Below are 15,024 nucleotides of genomic sequence, written 5' to 3'. Positions count from 1 at the left end.
CTAATTCTTGCTCCTATCCCTCATCAGAGGCCATTTTCTTTTCAACCTAATTCCCAGATGATGAACAGTGGGGGCAGCTCTACCTTGGCCAGGAGTTGGGGTAGCAGGGGAATGAGGTGCTCAGTCAGCTTCACCTTGTCATCCACTTGGATCTTACGTTCTTTAGACGTTAAGCCCTGGAATTAGTCATTTGGGGTGTGGGAAAGGTGTGGAGAAACACTGGGTCCATGGGGCATGTACACGTATCCCTCCTCCCCACAATCCTATTTTCCCATGAAAGAAAAGAAAATTCAGCAGCTCCCTTCAGATTTTTTTTCCTGGAAATGGAATTCTTTGAGTGGCAGAGAAAGGGGCACCCTAAGCTAAGACTTGAGGATAAAGTGGATAATACCTCTCCAGATATAATATTGCCAATCAATCCAACCCATCCTTCAAGCCATACCTTCCTCCCAGTGACCCGTCCCACAGGTGGGTGACCCTCTGAAGCTTGTCGAACACTGGACACAAGGATTTCTATCAGTGTGTTCTCCTGCACATCGCCCAGGTCTGGGTGGCAGGAGGATAAAAACACAGAATCATAGTTTAGCCACCCTCCACCTCCAAGTCTTTCCCCACCCCAGTGTTCCCATTGCCCCTTATACTTCTGCCTCTTACATACAATACAGAAAAGAAATCTCTCCTGGCTTCCTACCAGGAGTTGAAAGGTCCCCCTGAAAAGAAATCTCTCCTGGTTTCCTACTAGGAGTTGCAAGGTACTCCTCCACTGCCCCTGGCTACCATATGACACGCACTCTGGTCCTTCTCCAGCAGCAAGCTCGTCAGACTCTCCCAGTCCTTCAGCCGAGACCCTGCACAGTCCCACAGGCTGTCTACTAAGTAGGCAGCATGGTCGTGAAGCTGTGGAGATATGTACACATTAAGTTACTGAAGCCACATTAAAAAACTCTAGGAAGTGGCTACTGATAAACCATGTCTCTCCTCCCTGTATTGCCAACTCCCATTCTCTACCTGCAAGTCTTATGCACAACAAACAGCTTCTTCTTATACATCACCTCACTCTCCACAAAGAAGGACAGCAGAAGGTGGAAGAAAGTCCTTTGGGAAGATGAACTTCGGCGTTGCTCTCTCCCACCAACTGCTCTTGTCTCACACTCAGGGTAAAAAAGCCTGGTAGAATGGACACAAGGAAAGGGCACAGCACAGGAGGAAATAAACACCATGGAGGAAAGAAACAATTCAAGGAGAGGTTTAAGGAAAAAAGAGGTGCAAAGCTAAGGAAAGCCCCAAGAAATTGAGAGGAAAAAGAAGACCCCGAGAGAGACTTTAATAGGTATAGGGCGTTCTTAGCAATAGCAGTAGCAGTTGAGGGAGTGAAAATGACAGAGGATAGTGTTAAAGGAAAAATGAGAAGAGCCCACTCACTTCCAGTACAGAAACTCCCCTGCGGCAGAGGCTAGGGCTCGGTTCGAGGCATACACAACAGGGTAGATGCTCTCACAGTCTGCATCTGTCAGCACCCCTTCCATGTTTCTGTCAAGAGAAAAGGAAAAAAGCAGGTGGATATGGATATAGTCTTACAGCATAACTAAGGCTAGAAACAAAAAGAGGCAAAAACAATGAGAATTAACTCACAGAAAACTTTCAAATGAAGAGTGGAAGACAGAGGAGTATGGAGTTAGAGAAAATAGGAAACACTCCCCCTGGAGATCTTATAACTCAGAAATGATCCTTGTCTTTCAACCTGCACATAAGGAACAGTCCACCTATGCTAGGTGGAGGAACAGGACTCTGGAAGTGCCTGTCTTATATGCTGAAAAGGTAAAAGATTCACATGCTTGCTTCCCCACTTCCCAGGACTCACTTAAGGATAAGTGTTAGCAATCTGACGGCCTCCACTGCCACATCGTACTCTCGGTCCATGACCATGGAAACCATCCGGTCCTACAAGGAGAACACTGATCAAAACCTCACTGTATTCATCCCCCAAATCATGTTCTCTTAGAATTTGAGAGGTTCCTAAAGAGAGAATATAGAAGCAGACTCTGGGATAGCTATAGATATACCAGAGCAATAGAAATGAAAAGATGAGGTGGGGAAATGGGAACCACAGGAAAGAGCGAAGCATAGTACTGTCCCAATTTTACCTTGAAGCGGCTGGTGAAGAGCTCTAGGCGTGCAGTCAAGTCCTGGTTGCTGTACAGCTCTTTGAGAGCCTTCAGACACTTTAAACGAACCTCTCGATGCTATTGAGGAAAAATGCAAGTATGGCTGACTACTCCTCTACTCATCCTCAATGGGCTTCCATACTACCCCCACTCTTAGATTATTTATTCTGGGCCTAGGTGTCCTCTATACTGAGGATTCTGAGATACCTCAAAGACAATGAATAGCTATCTTCCAATGTAAAAATAAAAGGATCACACAGAATTTAGCAACCATGATGACAAGAATCTTCTGGTTATCACCCTAGCACCTGTATTACTAACCCATCGATAATGTTCTTGCATTTTCACATGGAAAGTCTTTCTCCATGCCACTGTGGTTTTGAGGTGTTTCATTTCCTGGATAGGTCTTTTTTCTCTTATATTTTGTCCTACTCTCCCAAATACTGGGAAAGTTTCAAGGTTTACCTTGATGGGTGGATCACTAATCACTAGAGAAACATGTAAGTGGCAGGACCAGAAAAAGCTAAAGTGTGCTAGGGCAGGGAAGAGGAGGGGAACAGGAGAAAGGAAACTGACTCAACTCTCACCTTATCATGCAGGGTCCAGCCAATATATTTTAAATAGCTATCAGTGAGGAAAGAAGTACTGTAGCTTTGCATCCAAGACCCGATCTCCTCAATGCAGATAGCACGAATCTCAGGAAGGACATCCCTAGACACAAAAAGATAAATTGACTCTTATCATCATCTCTCCAAACTCACTTTCCACCCTACCAGATAATCTCCCTGTCATGGAAAAATTAATGTTCTTGACTAAATACAATATACCATGCCTTTCATAACCTCTTCCCAATGTAGATACAACAGATAAAAAGTAAACATTTTCTAGCCCATAAAATAGTTGAACTTATCCTCCCTGTCCCCTTTAAAACCTGATTTTGGAAGTTAATTTAACTGTTGGCCAAACAGTGTCTGTGTGTTTTAATTCTACTTCAAGAAAAGATCAAATCAGCTAAAGGGTTCTGAGAAGGCAGAGGCTAAAATCTAGGTGAGAATGAAAAACAAATACAAATGCTCTTTTCAACTTCATTCTACATGTCTGTAAACGGTTTAAAACTGTTGTAGCATAGTGAAACAGCAGGCTGGGCGTGGAAAACACTTGCCAAGCTGTACACCCTCAGAAAAGCTCTGCGTTTTCCCTCTCTGCTCTCACTTCTCAGGTCTCTAGCCCCAGGAAAATGGGAAAGGGAACACACTGGACAAAGTTGGAGCAGAATACTCAACAATGCCCTATCTTCTTATTTTCTCTCCCAGAAAAGCTTACAAAATCCTTTGTAGGTGGGGATAAGCAAACTTTATTAATTTAAAACATTTGTTAGTTTTTGCTCTAGCTGCATTAGTTTTAAGACTAACCAAATTAACTCAGAGTTAAGGAGGGGGTCTTGTTTTACAGCCTCTATAACAATGGACCAGCTGCTTCAACAAGAAGAGCCCCTTAACTCACCTGTACCGATGTACAAAGACACCCCTGAAGAGGGCATTCATCATTCCTTCAATCTCCTCTTGATGCTCTTGGAGCTAGAGGACAAGAAGGAACAAGTCAATCTCTTGTACCCCAACAATATAAGACCATAAAAGTATAAAAATGTATGGCTTCCACCTACTTCCTATTTATCACTGAACACAGTCTGAACCCTTGGTATCCTATGTTCCCTTTAAACCTTCTAATTCTGGAAGAAGTTGTGTACTTTACTAATACCTCAAAGGCCTCTTTGTGTTTGGAAAAAATAATCCCCTCTGTGTCTAGTCATTTTTTTACTATCTTCGGCTATTCAGAGGCCCTAGCTGGTATTTACATATGTTTTTAACGAACAATTGAAAAAATAAAATTTTAGTAAATGGATTTTGACGGAAGATGTGGAACTAATAGAAAAAGAGAAGAAAGAGATTAATCGGTGATTCTCAACTGGGCTCCCCTTCCCCCCAGGAGACATTTGGCAATGTTTGAAGACATTTTTGGTTGTCACAATGGGGGGTTCCTACTGCCATCTAGTGCTAGAGATCAGGGAAGCTGCTAAACATCCTGCAATACCAAGACAGCCCCCTAATGTCAATAGTCCCACTACTGTGAAACCCTAGATTGAATGAATAACAGAAACAACATTATAAGGAGAATTACATGAATTACAAGAAACCAAAATTGTAAGGGAACATTCCCCCCCCCCCATTGATTTGAGAGACAGAGAGCGGGGAAGAGAGGGGGACAGAGAGAAGCATCAACTCATTCCACTTAGTTGTTCCATTTAGTTGTACACTCTCATTGGTAGCTTCTCATGTGTGCCCTGACCGGAGAGCGAACCCATGACCTCAGAGCACAGAGATGATGCTCTATCCACTGAGTATCCTGCCAGGGCTGGGAACATTAAGACAATCTTACCTCTTCAAAATCAATATGTATATTGGGGAAAAACAGGGGAAGGCAAAATCTTACGTGTAAGATTAAAAGAGACTTAAGAAACACAACCAAATGGCATGCATAGTCCTCAATTAAATACTGATTGCCTGTAATCAGATATAGAAAACATTTGAGGAACAAATGGGGAAATTTTAATATAAATTGAAATTAGAGGCCCTGGCCAGTTGGCTCAGTGATAGAGCATCGGCCCAGCGTATGGATATCCTGGGTTTGATCCCTGGTCAAGGCACACAGGAGAACACAGGAGAAGCCACCATCTGCTTCTCCACCCCACCCCACCCCCCTTCCACAGCCATGTCTTGACTGGTTCGACTGCTCCCTTGCTCAGCAACTGAGCTCTTCTTAGTGCCTGAAGAAGAGGCCATGGAGCCATCCCCAGTGCCTGGGGCCAACTCACTCCAATTGAGCCAGGGCTGCAGGAGGGGAAGAGAAAGAGAGAGAAGTGAGAGGAGGAGGGGAGGGGAAGCAGATAGGTGCTTCTCTTGTGTGTCCTGACCGGGTACTGAACCCAGGACATCCACATGCCGGGCTGATGCTCTACCACTGAGCCAAACAGCCAGGGCCTAAACATTTCCGATAATGAATGTAAACAAAAGAAACTGAGTAAAAGTGGAATTATAGAGAACTTTAAAAATTTAAACAAAAAATAATCATTGAGCCCACAACCCAAAAACAAGATAGCACACAATGACCTCTGACAGCATCTACTGCCAGCCTTCATTATTCATGGTCTTGAAAGGTTGCATGCGGATGTGTGCCTTACCAGAGAGAAGTGCTTGGGAACTGATAAGGTGGGCTTCAGCAACAGTGAACGGAAGCTGGAAGAGAGGGAGGGAAGAGGCAAGGAACAAGTCTTACCTCTTTGCGTTTCTCCAACAGGTTTTCCAGCCGCTCAGGTGCTCTCTGTTCTGGCCCCTTGTTTCGTTCAGCCTCATACTGACGCTGATTGTTGTCTTTGTGCAAACTCAGTTGTAGGGCTACTCTAACCAGAGAGGTCATTAGCTTCATCGCTTTGATTGAGGAAAAACAAGATAAAGAAGTTATTACTTAAGTCAGAGGATAAAGGGTAGGTTCAAAAAGAAGGGAATAAATGGCAGTGAAAAATGAAATGAAAAATTAGAGCAGGGTGACCCTCATATTCCAAGACTCACTGTACTGGAGTGGGACGGTTTTTCTACCTAACCCTTTTGGGCTTTTAATTCTTTATTATATGTGGCTTAAGTGTCTGTTTGTTGCTGATAGCTTATTGGTTGCTTGCGTAACTGTACTAGCCAATGGGGTGAAGTTGCCACGGCATTCAAATAGTCCCGCCTTCTGGCATGCCACCTCACAAATTGAGGTTAAAAATTGGAGCAATTATTATGCTGTTAAGAAATCTTAACACCAGAAGGGGTCTTTGCAATGGTACAAGACTAGAGGTTCTCCAATTGAAAAATAATGTCATAATAGCTAAGTCTTTGACTGGCTCCTCTAAAGGTGAAATACATGTCATTCCAAGAATTGATTTGGCTCCATCTCAAACAGGGTTGCCATTTCAATTGAGATGTAGACAATTTCCTGTAAAACTTGCCTTTGCTATGACCAACAATAAGTCTCAGGGCCAAACGCTTAAGCGTGTTGGCATTTTTTTTACCTGAGCCTGCATTTGGACACGGTCAACTTTATGTTGCCTGTTCAAGAGTTCGTGAAAGAACGGATGTAAAATTAAAAATAATTGATGGTCCTCTGCAAGGCGAGCTTAAAAATGATGGAAAGATCTACACAAGAAATGTTGTGTACAAAGAGATCTTTGACATGTGAATTAACATTTTATTATTTAAATCACTTTTATTTATTGAGCTAGCAGTGGCTCTTAAGAAATGTACCACCAGTGGTTTCCTTCATTGCACTCTACTTTAAGCAATTAAGCAAGTAGAAGGGGGAAACCCTGTGGGGCACTAAGCAAAGGGGCGTCCTCGCCGCCTACCCTGGGTAATTCAGTTTGAATTAGCAGACACCTTTGCACAAATCATTTTAATTACAATTTATAATATCTAGAACAGTGGTCATTTCATATGACCGCCGGGCTTTCTAGTTTCAGCATATTCCCGGTGGTGAGCTATGAGAAACATGGTAAAGCTGGAAATTGTTCCTGTGTTCCACCCCTTTTTACAATTCCACTAGTGAGAAACTAAATTGGGTTTGGTATAAAAGAAGGATGGTTTTGAAATAAAGAGCTAAGATACAAGTAGGAAAGAAGACCTAAGACTGGAGAACAGAGAAAAGTTCTAGTAGTCACCAGGAGTACATTTATGGAGTAAAAACGAGTGCTCACCAGCGAGGGTGCTAGTGTGACGAAATGCACGGACTTGGGAGTCTGACAGGCCAGTGAGCAGGGAAATGAGGTTGTCCATAGGAAAGCCATCATAAAGGAGGCTGTACTGGCACTGAGAGACCAGTGTCCTTATAAATTCACAGAAACTTCCCTGGAACTTCTTCCAGGATGGACCTGGAGCTGTCAGGGGATAGTCTCCTGAGTCCTACAGAGGGTTTATAAAAGAGAATGGGCAAGTTATCGCCAGTCTTTGGAGCCATAGGGGCACTGGATGTCAAAATCCAATAATATAGTAAATATGTTATCTCTGTTATACCTCATTTTCTGCTATTCTCAACTCGAAAGGCATACTCAGATAGTATCTATGGGTCCTTTTTGCCCCCAAGAGACTGAAATTCTTCTAAAAGCTATCCTATTTCCCAGAATCAGAAAAAAAAAGGGAATAAATCTTGTGTTTTGAAATAAGTGGCATAATAATCTTGGTCATCTCCTTCCACCTCATTAAACTGTTCTGTTAGGTGCTGGATGATCTCTGAGTTGGACATCTTCTTGAACATCTCGGGGGTCACAGTGCCTAAGGAATGGAGAAGACAGTATTTACAAGGAAAATAAAAAGATACCATGACTATATAGTCATCTGAAAATGAGCTAGGGAATATATTGGTAAGGGCCTAGATGGGGAAATCAGAAGAACCAAATTTGCTATCATCTGAGCATACAGCTGCTATAAGGCAATGACTCTAGAAAACCCAAAGAAGGTCCTGGCCAGTCGGCTCAGTGGTAAAGCGTTGGCCCACCGTGTGAATGTCCCAGGTTCGATTCCCAGTCAGGGCACACAGGAGAAGCTACATCCGCTTCTCCACCCTGCCCCCCATCCCTTCTCTCTCTCTCTCCTCTTCCTACAGTCAAGGCTCAGTTGGAGCAGGCACTGAGGATGGCTCCACGGCTTGGCCTCAGGTGCAAAAAACAGCTCGGTTGCCCAGCAACAGAGCAGCAGCCCTAGGTGCGCAGAGCTTCACCCCACCGAAGGCTTGCCAGGTGGTTTCTGATTGAGATGCAAGTGAGTTTGTCTCTGCCTCCCTGCTTTTCACTTAAGGGGAAAAAAGAAAAAGAAAACCCAAAGGAATCAAGCAGTGTAAAATCGCAGTTACAAAAAAACCCAGATAAAAAACAGAGAGAGCAATAAAACTATACCAGATTGATTCTTATAATACAACCTGCCTAAGACTACCTGCTCCAATAAATTAGGTCATGGCCTCTGGGGGCCCATAGCTTCAGTGAAGAAATATGCCATGAAGTGGCTGAGGACTAAGAAATAAGAAAATATTATTTCATCTAGAGAAAGCAAGACTAAAAGGTATCTGATGGTCCATTTTTAATATGTGAATATTATTAGTAGGATTACAATTGCCCCTTGCCATATCACTGTTCACTTTTTGTAGTCTCACTGTACTGTGGATTTTAAAATTGTATATATTTAATTTTGTATTGCGGATTTTTTGCTATACAGTATTGCGGGATTTTGCAGTATATAGGTATTTTTATATATTTATTATTTTAATTATTTTTCTGGTAAAATAAGCATTTTCTAGCCTAAAAAATGGAAAACAATATAAAAATATAAAAAATATTAATTAAAACACATTAAAAGAATATAAACCAAAATATGCAGTGTACAGCAGATGAGTAGACAAAGACTCGCATGTATGGATACTGCACCACCTGATGAAGAGCCTGAAGTGGCGCCTTCAAGAGCTGTAATGCTCTTCTTGGCTGTGCAGTACATTCATCTCATAATCATCACCTTCATCGTCATCAGTACTACACAGCTAATTCATCATCATCTTCATCATTCAAGTTGTAGTATATTCACTGGTGAGTACGCATATAGAATTTTATATGTTGTTAAAATTACGTAGACTTAAGAGTGTAGAAAGTGTTTAAGAGAATAGGAAGTGTTTATAAGAGTGTGGGAAAGGTTAATAACAGTGTGGGAAATGTTTATAAGAGTGTGGGGAGGGTTTATAAAGCCTTAAAATATATAAATAATAAAACAAATATAAGGTCGCTACTTTATGGATTTTTGCCTATCACGGGGGGTTCTGGAACTGAACCCCTGCAATAGTCACGAGATCATTGTAATTGTTTTCCCACAAAGGGTCTTGTCTCCAAACCAATCTAGTTCCCTACTAGATCCCTATTTGCCAATTAACAATGTAGTTAAATAAGTAAAATTTCTCTATGTTTTACCTTGTTCCTTCACTTAGGAAATGACTAATCCTACTCATCTGAATGGAAGAAAGTTTCATAATATAGGAGTAGAAAGCTAGCTGGAAACCAGAAAGGGGTAGGAGTTTCCTCACCTTTACATCCACAAGATCGAATGAAAAAGTTAATGAGCTCCAGGAATGCTGCATCCTGGTTTTGCTTGTAGCTCTCCAGCCACTCATCCACCAAAGACTAGGAAAACAATGTGGATGATTTATATTTCTGGCAATATGACAGACTAGAAATTCTGTATGATCTTCCCAATTGAAGCATCTAAACTTGTGATTAAATTTTTAGGAACATCTAGCCCTGGCCAGTTGGCTCAGTGGTAGAGCACTGGCCTGGTGTGTGGATGTCCCAGGTTTGATTCCTGGTCAGGGCACATAGCAGAAGTGCCCATCTGTTTCTCCATCCTTCCCCCTCTCCCCTTTCTTTTCCCTTCCTGTAGCCATGACTTGATTGGAGCAAGTTGGCCCCAGGTGTTGAGGATGGCTCCATGGCCTCCACCTCAGGTGCTAGAATGGCTCTAGTTGCAATGGGGCAACGCCCCAGAGGGGCAGAGCATTGCCCCCTAGTGGGCATGCTGGTTGGATCCTAGTTGGGCGCATGCAGGAGTCTGTCTCTCTGCCTCCCTGTTTCTCACGTCAGTAAAATACAAAAAAAAAAATTGATTCTGTAGTGTCCCCAGTAGACTACCAGAAGCAAATGCAGATTCCTCTCTTAAAAACCCAACTTCAACTGAGGCCCCAAAGAATTCCAACATATAGAGCTCCACAGAAAATGAGTGGATCATAGTAAAACCTAGTAAAAAACAAGGCACTAAGAGTAAGGTTCAGCAGGAAAAACAGATGGCAGAATTACTGTAATAAACTTTGGACACTGACATTATCACAGATTATAAAATTATGCTTACTATGATTAAAGAAATGAAAGAGAAGCTTGAAAGTACAATCAAAGAACAATTTTGAAAAGGGTCAAACAAAATTTGTTGCAGTGAAAAAAAAATTTAAAACTTTAATGAATCAATTAAAAGCAGACTGGATACAGCAGAACAGAAAATGAGTAAACTGAAAGATTAAGAGAAAGAAATTATCCAAAATGCGGCCCAGAGACTAACAGAAATAATGAAAGATAGTTACAGATATGGAGAATATAGTGAGAAGTACTAATGATTTATAATTGAATTCTAGAAGAAAATGAGGAAGAGGCAATATTTGAAAAGACTCTTCTGTAGTTGTTGAAAGACACCAATCTTCAGAGCCTGTACATTAATGGATCTTAGGTATGGCAAAATATCCTACATCATACATAAAAGCAAAAAAAGTCCTGAAAACAATCACAAAGAGATCACTTACAAAGGATTTGTATTTAACTATTAAAAAAAAATTATAAATTAGATCTGCACAAATACATTATCCCTTAGCCATACCTGGCTATTAAATCAAATAAAAATTAAAAATCCAATTACACCAGCCACATATCAAGTGCTCAATAGCCATACGTGGCTAATGGATGCTGTACTAGACAGTGCTGATACAGAACATTTCCATCCTTACAAATTGTTGTCTTAGAGACAGTGCTAACTTAGACTGATAGCTGACTTTTAGTAGCAATAAGGGAAGTTAGAAGGCAGTGGAAGAGTATTTTTAATGTGCTGAAAGAAAAACTCATCTTAGAAAATTCTATACACAACAAACAATCTTTCAAGAACAAGGGTAAAAAGCCTGACCAGGTGGCCCTGGCCGGTTGGCTCAGCGGTAGAGCGTCGGCCTGGCGTGCAGGAGTCCCAGGTTCGATTCCTGGCCAGGGCACACAGGAGAAGCACCCATCTGCTTCTCCACCCCTCCCCCTCTCCTTCCTCTCTGTCTCTCTCTTCCCCTCCCGCAGCCGAGGCTCCATTGGAGCAAAGTTGGCCCGGGCGCTGGGGATGGCTCTGTGGCCTCTGCCTCAGGCGCTAGAATGGCTCTGGATGCAACAGTGAAGCCCCAGAGGGGCAGAACATCGCCCCCTGGTGGGCATGCCGGGTGGATCCCGGTCGGGCGCATGCGGGAGTCTGTCTGACTGCCTCCCCATTTCCAGCTTCGGAAAAATGAAAAAAAAATAAATTAAAAAAAAAAAAAAAGCCTGACCAGGTGGTAGTGCAGTGAATAGAGTGTCGGACCAGGACATCGCAGACCCAGGTTTGAGACCCTGAGGTTGCCAGCTTGAGTGAGGGATCATCTGCTTTGAGCAAAGCTCACCAGCTTGAACTCTAGGTTCCTGGCTTGAGCAAGGTGTCACTTGGTCTGCTCTAGTCCCCCGGTCAAGGCATATATAAGAAAGCAATCAATGAACAACTAAGGTGCCACAACAAAGAACTCACGCTTCTCACTCTCCCTTCCAGTTTGTCTGTATTTGTCCCTCTGTCTTTCTGTCACACAAAAAAGGGTAAAGACATTATATACAAGCAAAAAATGAGCTTGTCAATAAACTCTATCTAAAGGAAATTTTAGAGGACAAACACTGGACAGCAAGAGAATGATTCTTTATGAAAGATTTGAGATTTGAGAAGAAATGATAAAAGAAAATGATAAAAATGTAGTTAAGTATAAACAAACATTGTATAAAAGTAATGTTTAATTTTCTTGGAGAGGAGGAATAGATACAACTAAAACACTGTACACCAGCATGTAAACTGGAAAGGGCAATTGGAATTAAAATGTGCTTAGGTCCTCGTAGTAGAAATCCAAAAGCAAGCAAGGAAAGGGGAAAAACAGACAGGAAAGTCAAGATAAAGTGGAAGTACATAAAATGATAGAAATAAATTCAAGTGTATCGGCAGGGGCAGTAAATAAATTGAATTAAACTGTCTTTTTTTTAATAGGTGAGACTGGCAGAATGGATTGAATAACATAACTCCTATATACAGGAGACAGATCCCAAACATACATAGAAAGTAAAGGGATAGAAAAATATACTAGACAAATACTAATCAAAGAACAGATATGTTAATACAAAACAAATTAATTTTTGCCCTAATGTATAAAGATTAAAAAAGTGTCAGTATATAACAATAAAAGCTTTGATTTATTAGGGAACAAAGCCTCAAAATATTTAAGGCAAAAATGGTATGAATACAAAAAGATTAATTGAAAAAGTCACTTATTTTGCCTGACTGGTGGTGGCCCAGTGGATAGAGCATTGACCTGGGACGTGGAGGTACCACATTTGAAACCTAGAGGTTGCAGACTTGAGTGCAGGCTCATCTGGCTTGAGAACAGGCTCACCAGCTTGAGTGCAGGTTGCTGGCTTGAACGTGGGATCATCAACATGATCCCATGGTCACTGGATTGAGCCCAAGGTTGCTGGCTTGAGCAACGGGTCACTGGCTTGGCTGGAGCTCCCCAATCAAGGCATGTATGGGAAGCAACCAATGAACAACTAAAAGTGCCACAACTACAAGTTGATGCTTCTCATCTCTCTCCCTTCCCGCCTCTTTCTCTCTTGCAAAAAAAAAAAAAAAAAGTCATTTTTTTAACACACCTCTCTCTATAACTGATATAGCAAAAGACTCCCCCCTCCCAATAAAAAAACCAACCCAAACTCCCTAAACCAGCAGAAATATCAAAGCAGTATCACATTTAACACTTTGATCTCACCTAAGAGAACACTGGACCCAACAACTGGAGAACACATATCCTTCAATCACATGAAAAATTGTTTTGGAAAAGGACTAAATACTAAATCATAAAGCTAGTTTCCAAGTTTCAGAGACCACATTTTCTGACTACAATATAATAGTGTTAGAAATTAATAACAAAAATATAAATGGAAAAATGTTTGAAAAATTTAAACTTCTAAAAACTGCAAAAATCTATGTTAACATCAATATGGGTGAATCTCAAATAACTGAAATAATTAAGTCACAGAAAGCTATAAAGAATGGTTCATTTATTTAAATTAAGGAACACATTCATTGGTGATAAAACTATAATGAAAAGGAAATGATTAACAGAAAATTCACTCTAGTGGTTATCTCTGGGTGCTGGAGGGACTGTAGGAGCAGGGTAGAAAAAAGATATATAAGGGCCTCTATAAGCATTATTTGCATTTCATTTCTTGAGCTGACTCTGGAGATCTGGTGATCACTTAAAATTTCCGTAAACTATATAAAAGCCTTACATACTTTTAGATGGTAACAGAATTACAATAAGCTTATATACATATCTAAAAAAAAAAAAAAAAAAAGAAACGTGGGGAGGAAAGGAATTAGGTATAATCGTCAGATGGAACTAAAAAGTGACAAGGGTGAAGAAGCTTTCTCTCTAGATCAGTGGTCCCCAACCTTTTTTGGGCCATGGGACTGGTTTAATGTCAGAAAATATTTTCACGGACCGGCCTTTAGGGTGGGACAGATAAATGTATCACGTGACCGAGACAAGCGTCAAGAGTGAGTCTTAGACGGATGTAACAGAGGGAATCTGGTCATTTTTAAAAAAGAAAACATCGTTCAGACTTAAATATAAATAAAATGGAAATAATGTAAGTTATTTATTCTTTCTCTGTAGACCGGTACCAAATGGCCCATGGACCGGTACCGGTCTGCGGCCCAGGGGTTGAGGACCACTGCTCTAGATTATCCAATGCCTTTCCTTGCCTCCTTGCTCTGTGATACTGTTAGGAAAGGAACAAACTCATCCAAGGTTTCCCTTATATCATTGCAAGATTCACCCCATGGTCTTATCTGTTTTACCTGATATAGGTTATGTTCACTAAAATGTCCACATTAAGTCAAATTAGACACTTGTCTTTATCTTTCTACCCTACAAAGGGTGAGATGGTATCAAGAAACAGAGGTGAGACACCATTTTACCTGCATATCACTTTTGGCAGCTTTCACAGCATCAAAGAGATCACTGGCTGGTGCCTCTGACCTTTTCTGGCTATGACCACGTACCATTTGAGACCCCTTCTTAGGATGTTTTGCCACCTAGTAAGTATAAAGAGATCAGGAATATTTGCAAAAAGTGAAAGTGATGTTAACACGTGGTTCACCACATAGGCAGACTTTGCTCCCAATTATACACAGCAGGGTTTGGGTTACTGATTTAGACCTGAAATAACTGATTTTTATATTGTGAATTTTATTTTCCTCATTTTGAAAAGTCCCTTAGCTCCATTCCTGTTCCTTTAAATCCTAATACCCTCCTTTTTCATTCTTTTTTCCTAAAAATTTGCCTTCTTCCTACTCTGTCTCAACACTCCTGGCCTTTCATTAAACTTATCTCCTGAGCCTCTTCTAGGTTTTCTTTTGCCACTTCCCAAACAAAGTTTGAAAACAAAACAAAACTTGACTCACTGGGGTTGTTTTGAGTGGCCGTTTTGCTGCTCTCTTCTTCATATTGCGACTCAAGTCTTCAAAGTCACTGCCTTCGCCAGCTGACAAAGAATCACTACCCCTATGAGGGAGTGTGGTTCTGCTTAGATACAACAACCCAGTTCCTCCATAGAAAAGGGCAAATAAATTATAATTTCTTTAAATTTCTAACTGTACCCCCTTCTCCATGAGAAAAATATATCCAGATTTTCTTTTAAAAGAGATGAACTTACTATTACCAGGAAGCAGGAACAAAGTCTTAAAGGAAAACTCACTTGAATAAAGAAATGGAGATAAAGAATGAGGAACTAAGGTAGGTGAAGGACAACCCTTTACTAATAGTCTCTCTGAATAAGAAAATCAAATTATATTTACTTAAGAAGGCAGAAGAATCACTGCTGTGTGGAGGAAAAATCAGTAGGGCTTGGGTAATCATATACTACACA

At 41.1% G+C, this 15,024-nt stretch overlaps 2 protein-coding genes across 2 annotated transcripts in view; one reads left to right on the top strand and one right to left on the bottom strand.

The window, feature by feature from the left end:
• LOC136403474 (NXPE family member 3-like) overlaps positions 1-15,024 on the top strand; it is a 172,927-nt gene that overhangs the window by 38,407 nt on the left and 119,496 nt on the right. The window lies entirely within an intron of this gene.
• Positions 1-15,024, bottom strand: part of STAG3 (STAG3 cohesin complex component) — a 29,554-nt gene that overhangs the window by 13,340 nt on the left and 1,190 nt on the right. The window contains exons 2-16 of the mRNA XM_066379932.1: positions 14,561-14,660; positions 14,075-14,191; positions 9,318-9,414; positions 7,452-7,528; positions 6,955-7,159; positions 5,499-5,650; positions 3,669-3,742; positions 2,753-2,876; positions 2,145-2,243; positions 1,862-1,941; positions 1,423-1,530; positions 1,053-1,167; positions 792-897; positions 443-546; positions 84-176 (exon numbers count right to left, since the gene is read on the bottom strand). Of these exons, the coding sequence (XP_066236029.1) occupies positions 84-176; positions 443-546; positions 792-897; positions 1,053-1,167; positions 1,423-1,530; positions 1,862-1,941; positions 2,145-2,243; positions 2,753-2,876; positions 3,669-3,742; positions 5,499-5,650; positions 6,955-7,159; positions 7,452-7,528; positions 9,318-9,414; positions 14,075-14,191; positions 14,561-14,660 (1,651 nt within the window). The remainder of the gene's footprint in view (positions 1-83; positions 177-442; positions 547-791; positions 898-1,052; positions 1,168-1,422; positions 1,531-1,861; positions 1,942-2,144; positions 2,244-2,752; positions 2,877-3,668; positions 3,743-5,498; positions 5,651-6,954; positions 7,160-7,451; positions 7,529-9,317; positions 9,415-14,074; positions 14,192-14,560; positions 14,661-15,024) is intronic.

The sequence above is a fragment of the Saccopteryx leptura genome, chromosome 4 (assembly GCF_036850995.1).
Source record: "Saccopteryx leptura isolate mSacLep1 chromosome 4, mSacLep1_pri_phased_curated, whole genome shotgun sequence".
NCBI lineage: Eukaryota > Metazoa > Chordata > Mammalia > Chiroptera > Emballonuridae > Saccopteryx > Saccopteryx leptura.
This window is presented reverse-complemented; position numbering and strand designations above follow the sequence as displayed.